This window comes from Cystoisospora suis, assembly GCF_002600585.1.
Source record: "Cystoisospora suis strain Wien I chromosome Unknown contig_5355, whole genome shotgun sequence".
NCBI classification, from domain to species: Eukaryota; Apicomplexa; class Conoidasida; order Eucoccidiorida; family Sarcocystidae; genus Cystoisospora; species Cystoisospora suis.
The window spans coordinates 1-9475 of record NW_027158145.1 but is presented as its reverse complement, the minus strand read 5'-3'; the positions used below and the strand labels follow the sequence as shown (position 1 = coordinate 9475).

Here is a 9475-nt window from a genome sequence, read left to right as displayed (position 1 = left end):
TCGAACTTCAGATCGCCCTGATACAAGATTTTCGAGGCGCCCTCACACTATAGTTTTCCCACGTGTACTGTCTACCGTAGTGTACGGTTGATACCCACAGATAGGAGGCCGCCCTTTAGTCTTAACTTGATGCCTTCTCACTATAAGGGGCTGCTGCTTCACAGAAAGGTACTGCCACTTCTCGTAGAGTGCTCCACATGGTTGGGAGTTAAATAACTGCGTCACTGGAGGACTCCTTCACCACTCCTTTCTTACATACCGGCACCGCTCTACCTGAGAAACACTGTAAAGTTCTTCAAAGGGTCAGAGATCGAAGCTCTGGCATTCGTGCACCTCAGTCGTATGGTTTCCACTCTGGCTATCAGCAACAATTCTCCCAGCCCGGATCGAGCGGAAATTGCCGGCTCGACCGCACCCAGTACATGTGACCGGTCGCTGGATGGTCTGTGGAGTCGTTTTTAGCAGAACCCTCCCTGGGTTTAAGACCTCGGACACTCCAGATCCCTACACGCTCCCTCCATTCCAGAGGCCCGTCAGCCTCCTCCGTCGCCGGGCTCGTGTCACGACATGCAGCTTCTCGTTTCTTCTGTCCACGCATTACTCTTGACACGTAGCGCCACTTTGAAGACATCAGACACGTATTCGAAACTCCGCGTCCCTCACGAGATTCTCTTCACGCACGCCCACCCCCTTCTTGAAGGCGATGCGTTCGGCTAGCTCTGGCTAGCACACCATTCACGATGTCCAACTGGCACTTCGGCTCTCATTCCTGGTCTTTGACTACCCTATTTCCGGCCTCTTTCGTGGGTACACTGTAGGCGATCTCCCCACTTTGCTCTCTTTCCCGGAGAAAGATCAGCCGGTAAAATCTGAGCGTTACTTGTGCACCACCTACCCAAGGTTTCTTCCCTAGTTTACACACAACTCGAAACTGAAGTCACCTAAAGGTGGTGGGGTGGTGGAGTGAGAAGGTGAAAGAGGAGATTTCACAGCCATCGCCTCCACGCTGTCGTTGCTTCTCCCGGCACTTACATCACTTTCCTTTCAAAGACTCTCTCAATCGATCTGAGACCGACTTGAAAGCAGAGGTCTCCTCTCACTCCTCACACCTTTGTTCTCCCGCTGAAACTTTTCCTGCAGCTCGCTTCCCTTGGTGTCACGGCTCAGGTCAGGCAACGCTCTTTTCTATTCAAAAAAAGAGGAGATCATGGTGTGACACCACCAGATTGTGACGGTCTGCTGTCTCGGCGAGTTTTTCACTCGCTTCGGACGCTCAACAACCACACGTCACGAGCAGCTGGACCCGCATTGAACTAGAAAAAAAAAAAGGCCGCCCGGTGAAATGGATCGGGATAGCACACACGCACCCGTAGCTAAAGACATGCTCGCCCAGCAGCAGCTGCCCCAGAGCCTCGTTTGGTCGGTGAACGGAAGGCCATGAAAACAGCAGTTCTGAGGTGGCTAGCTCAGGCAGATAGCAACCGTCTCCAGACATGAATATGACAAGGAGCTTTGAAGGAAAAAAGGCATACACTCCGAAAAGACCCTTTCACGTCTCCGTACTCCTCATCCGTGGTCGCTATAAAATTCCGATCCAGTCAGCAGTCCATTGACGGCTAGTCGTTCACCAACGGAGCTTAGTAGGTTTGAACGCACTTGACCATGAACAGATAAGTTTTTAAGCTTCACATGAGACCGGCAGATGCGGCACCGAGAAAGGCTACTCATTCCATCACGAGTTTTTCTGGCCTATGATAGGCACTGTGACGTCTCTACTACACACCCGGCTCACAATGGATTCCGGAGAATGTCGACGGCGGTGTGCGCACACTCATTCCCGCGCACACTCGCCCCTGACGCCTATCTACGGTCCTTATTCTCATCCCGCATCTGTTAAGTGAAGAACAAAGCTTTCATATTATGATCTCTTGTCTGTTAGTTGTCTTACTATGTTTCACCGAACTCTCACAGCCTCACCTTCGGTTAGCTCCCTGACCGGCCGGGAAGTTCGACTCCTCACTGGTTTTTTTTTCACTGGTCGCCACACATCGTGCTGGCCGGTCGGTCTTCGGTTACAAAGTTATGGCTAACGGTACGAATGTCCATCTTATTTACGAATAAGCAGACTGAACTCGGAAGAGTCGGTCTGCATGTTGGAAACTCGGACTGTGTGCTTGTGACTGTAGCCGATTCTTCAGTATATCCAGGCTCCCGGCTAGGTCTCTTTAGGGGTACCTCTGTCTGTCTGTTTCCTTGTTGGTGAGATCGCTGCGACTCAGCGTGATAACTGACCTCTTTCGAAAGAATCGAAAGGCAACTGGGTCTCTATCTTGGGCGTCTACCCCGTTCACCGACATGGGTTGCAAGAGAAGTCGTAGAGACAGGAACATGGAACGAAACACCCCAACTGTCTTTGGTTGCTAATGATATATTTCTGTACTTTGAGCGACTACACACGGTCAGCTTTGTCTAGAAACCAACTGTCAGACATCTGAACTCTACTCTCTGCTCACTATTCCATGCCGCATTAACCCGCATAATCTCTCCCGGCGGCAGAGAGATTAGACCGTCGCATCAGCGTGAACCCTGTGACACCGAGCCTGCTTCTAGGTGTAAGAAAGAAGACACCAGCACAACTCCCCGACTAAATCTTTGTTTTGATTCTTGCTAGAGAAACGCAAACTACCGAGACTTTGCTGTAATGCGCGAAGATGCTAATCCCGTCGTCATGAGAGATAGCTAGTGATGATGTTCGAGCCAAGTCTTCGGTTCTCCGATCCTCGTGTCAGTGACGACGGAATGCAAGCAATTAACTGACGGAAAACAACACAGAAGTCACGTTTTGTTTCTCCGTTTCTCTTCTCCACATTTATCAAGGGGCGCTTTTCTTTGTCTTTCTATATTGTACTGTGGAAAGAAAAGTTTACGAAGCACATCCCGTCGGGCCCGGTTTCTGCATGCGGGGAAGGACCTGATGAAGGGACACTAGCACCAGGTGTATTTGTCGCCCGTCAATGGACAACAGCCCATTTGTGGAAGAGCAGTGTGATTGACTTGAAGTTGGAGGAGGTTCTAAAAAGCCCGTAGCAGTGACTGCCCTATCATCATCGTCTTTCGTGTTCTGTTAGTTCTGAAAGCACGTCATGGCCACCTTTCCAGTGTGCTCTGCTCTGGAGCGCAAAACAGTCGCTGCGCTCTCTGAGTTTGTCGTGGAAATGTGGCTCTTTTTTTGTTCTACCAATCTACCTAATCTTTATTGTTTGAGTGAATGAATCTGCTTGTGAACTTCGACGAGAGAAGCAAGATGAAAAGCACCGCCTCGGACACATACCACCCAGCCGCGAGGCACGTATGCATGAACGTAGGTATGGGGTCTTTTGAGTGTACATACAGCTGCTAGTAAGAGCTGGGGGGATAGTGAGCTTAACAAACGGGAATGATGAGTAGTCCGTCCCTCATTCAAAAACAACAGTAGTGTAGTAGCACATCAGCTTCCTTTTTTCTTTTTTCGTTTCTTATCTTTCTCTTCACTCGCACGTATGAGAAAAGTCGTATCTGAACATTTCTTTCATCTATGCACTATGAAGAAGAAGCGAGAAAAGGACGGAGATATATTTACCGATCTACTAGTAGATCCATGATAGAGCCTTCTTCAACCTCCCCCGTCCACGCACAATATTTCAAATCAAGCATGTTTCTTCAACACGCATCTCCATGGACTACACACATACACATCCAGAGGTAGCCATCGAGAGAGAAAGTAGAACGCTTACTTTCTCTTCTTCTTTCGGTGACATGATATATATATATATAAACCTTTAGCTAGGGAACTAGCCGTGTGTGTACGTCTATCTAGCTGTATGTATGGTTGATATTCTCGTATAATGGGGGTCCTCAGATTTCCTTGGAGCAATCTAGGGGAGAGTGAACAGAGAGACCCAGACAATAGACACGCGTGATTTGAAAGAAGAGACCTTCTTCACCTTTGTTATATAGCAGAGATCAAATCAAACATTTCATGAAAACATTCCTCCACACACATCCCCAGGCCACCAAAAGTCTTATATCCTTATCTTCTCCTTTCCGATGTCTTCTCTCTCTCTCTCCATATATATATGGTATCTATACATCCCATACATCGATATGCTCAGATATGCATAGATACATAGACACGTATATCTCCAGGTATACATATGTTATTACATGTAGGTGTGTGCATGTATACCTACATACACATACCCAGTTCCCTCCAGCTGGTAAGAAGACAAAGCGTTTATCTCTTTCTTTTCTTGTTAGACTTTTTAAGCTCTCTTCATCTCATTGTTTAAATCATTCGCTTCACACGACTGAACTCTCTTTCTCTCCTGTCCTTCTCCAATAGCAGAAGAAGAAAGAGGAGGAGAAGACTGTACTCTTACTGCCCCTTCAGATGGGCTCCCGTTACACCCAGCTACTTTTCTCTTCTCTCCACCTTCTCCTGCTGCTACTCCTATCCGTTTCCTTTCAGCATTTTCCACAAGTCTCGCGCGTAGAGCACTTGAAGCTCGAGTAGAGAAATGCTTTCCGCCCAACTGCATTGTACTTCCACCAGCCCCATACAGGTTTGGTGCAGCCAGAAGAAAGTGCTCGCCTGGCTCTTTATCGCCAAATCCCGTCACACCACCTGTACCATAGATAGATAGATGGATCAAAGACAGAGAGATAGATAAGTTGAACGAAGACAGATAGGTAGAAGCAGAGCTGCATACGGATATATAGATATGTCTGCGTATAAATCACTCCATGTCCCCAGTGGACTCTCTCTATCATTCTGTGCTTGGATCGACGTTCTAACACTCGTGTCCGTAGGCGTTTCTTTCATGTCATCTGAGATGCAAGCGTGAAAACCTATCTATACATGCTTAGTTGCACATATATATATATATAGCATATATAGCTAGTATATACATCACTGCGTGTAACCACGATCCCTGAGGAATATCCAGGTATCTTTTCCACCCTCCGATGGACTATAAGAAAGACGAGCTCCCACCATGTGATTGCATACACGTGTGTAATCGAAGAAAGCGCGGAAACATCCATTCACATACAAGAACTACAGTGCAAGGCCCTGCAGCAAGTACCATACATAAGACTCACACCTGCCATATACAACCCAGTCCATGAACTCCCGTCTTGTACGCGGGAACCTTCACCGATGAAGAGTTACATACGTCGATACACGTTCCGAGTGTCTATCGGTAGACAGCAACCATAAGATAGATAGGAACACTGGAGCAGCTACAAATGAATAGACGCAGAGAGACACAGACAAGGCGGGCTCATCACACAAACCTTGATCATACAAGGCCCACGTTATGATTGCATTACAACAGTCGGGGAGTACTAAGAAGAGCTAGAAAGAGGAGAAAAAACTCAAGAAGCGAAACATCGATCTCCCCCTTTATCTGTCTTTACCTGAATACCAGACACCTTCCCACATGTGATAGCCTAGGAGTTCTTCTTCTTCTTGCAGCTGAAACTTCGCCTCCTCAACGTACGGTGCCATATAAGGAATGAAGGGATCATAATTCTGCTCTGCACACACACACACACACAACAGAAACAGTTTTCTCCCAGCTACCTAGTCGCCATTGAAGTCGACGTAGAAACATAGAGATGTACATCGATGGAGCTATGTAGTAGAGACAAGGGAGGAAAAGGAAGCTGTATCCTGAGCTTGTTGAGAGCCCTCTTCGACTACAGGGTCAAGACATCATACCGAAAGATGAACTAGACTGCTGAATCTATTGTACTTCTATCACTGTGAAGAGCGTTAATGCATTAAGCATAGCCAAGACAACGTGAAGAGAGAACGAAGAGAACGGGGGAGGAGGAGCTGAGGTGGCTGCGGTGTATGGCCGTTTTCTTTAGACGGTTTCTTCGTCTGAATCGCTCACTCGTAAAGTTTTCTGAATGCACAAAGTCAGATCCTTCGATGAGTATGATACGTACATGATATATAGATATACAGGTGTCGTTATATCTCTGTTCCACACGTATCTAGAGTAGGGCAAAATAAACTCTAGCTGCGGGCAGCTGTGTACAGCAAAGACCCAGCCACCCCGTGTGCGAAATGTAGAGACAAAGATACCTACTGAAAACATGAAGTCTTCACACATTCTCTCCTCCTTACACGGTATACATATATCTATACATACCTTTATATACGTATACATATGAGTAGGTATTATCAAGATAACTCTTCAAAAGCATCGGAATGGAACTCGGATGTATATGTCAACAGATACAGAAGTGTTGACTGAAAGCTCCAAACTGAAGAGAAAAGCAGTTGCGTACCGTGAAGGGGAAGATACATACGAAGATGGTTGAGGTTAGCACCCCGCATAAGACGACGATAACGAGCTACGCGAATATCATGAGGAAGAAGTTCAAGGGCTCGAGCAAAGACCGGTTCTTTATCACTATACATATCATCATACATCAAGCCTGAGGAACAAAAAAGAGCAGACGAACACAGGAGAGAAAATGAAAGACAAACCATTCAACCCGTAGGTCATCGAGAGGAGGGGCCATCCTCTCTACTGTATGGTGTACGTACACCCCAGAGTTACCACATGCGCTGTTAGACGGAGGCCCAAGGAAGCTTTTTGTACGAGATATTCTCAGACAAAAGACATTAGTCAATTTTCAACAGACACACGAAAGGTCAAGCCTCCGCAGGGCTTGACCTGGTGTATATACACCAGAAGTACAAGGATTTCGTAGTAGGACCTGAAGAAGCTATCTGCCGCTTTCATTAATCCAACGCACATGTTCGGAAAGAAGACTCAAGTGCTCCTCTATCAATCCCGCCTGTTTCTTTTTTCATCCCCCTTTCTTGAGAGAAGACCGAAGAAAAAGAATGGGTACACTCAAGAATCTCGCTTCCCTTGGCTCGTTCGATACACCAAGCTCGAGCCCTGAACGGTTGCGGGTACACGAGGATAGAAGGACTGAGATGTGTCTTTGCTCGTCTGTGTATACACCCCGTCCTCAGTCAGCATACAGACAACTGAAGATAAAAGAACGAAAACAAGAGCCACTAGAATATAAATAGGGAGTGTGTATGATATAGATATGTATTGGATCGAGGGAATTCTTAGAGAGACAGAGAGGGGCACCCAAGTGCCTAAGCCCTGTCTTGTCCCAAGAACTGTCTGCAGCTGGATCGTCATTCAGTTCATCCTGTTCACTTTGATAGCCATACTCCCGTTACCTCCACATACAGATATGTGTACATATGAATAGATATCTATGTGAGGTGCACATGTATGATATGGTATGTGTGTATACATATATATATATATATGTCTGTGAGGTACATGTGTATACGTTGTGTGTACACAGCCCCGAGGAAAACTTGCGGGAGCAGGCATGGCGAAAAGGAGATCTACACAGGAGAGGGATGAATACAAAGGCAGAGAAGCGAAAGAAACAAAGAACGAAAAGGTACCATAATCTCCAAGTGTATAAACGGGGCTTTAGACATGTTCTTTTGTCTTCGAGCTTCATGAGATTTCTTCACGAGGGAAGACGCAGAACAGAAGTAGGAAGTCTTGACCGAGGAAGAGGCGAGAGAACGAGCAGCATTATGTCTGGTGCCCTTCCCCCAAAGGGAGATCTATTTTTTGGTGCTAGGCATTGTGCGAAGTGATGACCGATGAGGATATGTATATGACTGGGAGCAATCGATTCTCCCATGAAGAGCAGCATCGAGAAGTCGATAGTACACGCACGTGAAACTACAGCCAGGGGTTCAGTGATACGAGAGAGAGGGAGAGAGAAACATTCAAAGGATCTAAACGGTAAATGATGATGGTGATCGGGAATACTCATTTCAACAACAGATACAAAGGTAAAGAGTGTATGTACAGCTGAAGCCAAACCGTTTTTCGTTCACAGTTTCGTGTCGATGTTTTCCGGGTATCTGCTTATACAGGGTTATGTTGGCTATGCTGTGTGGAAATAGATAGTATATCTATTAATCAATGAGAAAATAGCAAGGCAGGTGTAGTGTGTCTTTATGGAATAGGAACGACTAGCCAAAAGAAATGTGAGAATAGCGACACCAGGAAATCTCTTCGGACAGAAAAAACGCACCATGGTCACGAAGATATTTCGCCATAACAGCAAGATTCCATCGATCAAGAGGTCCCCTAAAGAATTTGAACCAAATAGGCATCAGTGCAGAAGAAAGAGCTCGGCGGAGCTTCCCTCTAACAGGAGGGCTTGGGACGTATTGCGCTGGAGCCGTGGATGTGATTTTGTTCGAGTAAGAAGCAAAAAGCTTGCCGATTTCTCTGTGAAACTGCGCCATGATGCCTTCAGCTTCTATGGAAGAAGAGGACGTGCATACACCAGCCCTCGTTACGTTCGGTGGCTGTTTACGCCTGGGTATGAATTTCTTCACGGGGGGTACTAAACGCTACAGGGAACGTTGCCGAGTGGTAGAGGAAGAGGAACAGATAGCTCCGGAGGGTTGGAGGGGTCTTCGTATTCAACGGAGAGACGAGTCCTTTTGAAGAAGAGGAGAACACACTGTTGAAAGAGTTACGAAGAGTAGAGAGGAGCAGGTGTTTGGGAAGAAGCTAGGATTTTCTTGAGAAGAAAGAATGTGTGTAAACAGCCTTAGTCGACTGCAGAGACTGGTAGACAAGGAACACAGAAGCACGGAAAGATCCAGAAACGAAGATATCTAGACTGTGATGAGACACTGACGAATTCGCGAGAGAAAGAAGGTACTGCAAGAAAGACGGCGAGCCTGAATGGAAGAATACGGGCTCCCCTTGAAGGAGGCAAGAACGAAAGTGAGCCGGGAACTAGAGAGGAAATTCGGGGCAGAGATACACCATAGAAATCGTAGGGCTCTCGAATATTTTGCTTGCATGACACATCCAACCAACAGAGAAAATGCTTTCCACGGGAAACAGAATCCTCTCAAGGTCCCTCCTCAGGAAGGAGGCTTCTCCAAAAAGAACGCAAAGCCAACGCCGTCGGGAGAAAGAAAACTTAACACAAAAAATAAGGAAAAACACACTGAAACAGTCTCCCTTCTTTGATAATGAAGAGAAGCGCAGACGACAGGACTGAATAGCAATCTTTTCTTTTCCATTTTCACCCCTCTTCTATACGTTTTATAGGGCGCCGCCGAACCCACCATACCTTTTGACACATGCGATCTCTATAGGTTCAGCGCTGCCTTCCGAAGCTACAGTACCCGCATATAAGACGGGTCCCAGGGACCGGGCAGCCAGCCTCGAGATAGAGAGGAGACTGCTCCTCACACCCACGCAGTACGGAACTCATTGGGGCTGAACCCGATAAGAAATATGGACCAAAGCAAACAATAAATGGCCTCTGTTGTGCCGGCGAGGAACACAAGTTCCTCAGCGAGGAATGTGTTTGTGAGTTAGAGTGCGTGCACTCCGGTTAG

General features: G+C 46.8%; 1 protein-coding gene across 1 annotated transcript; it reads right to left on the bottom strand.

Moving 5' to 3' along the window:
• Positions 1 to 4421: 4421 nt before the first annotated feature.
• CSUI_009157 (ubiquinol-cytochrome c reductase) lies at positions 4422 to 9141 on the bottom strand (the record flags this gene model as incomplete). The annotated part of the gene is made up of 4 exons (XM_068069275.1): positions 8143 to 9141; positions 6340 to 6489; positions 5458 to 5577; positions 4422 to 4663 (listed from the first exon to the last, which is right to left on the bottom strand). Coding segments are annotated over exons 1-4 (729 nt in total), but the record flags the coding sequence as incomplete, so codon positions are not given.
• Between the last annotated feature and the right edge of the window lie 334 nt (positions 9142 to 9475).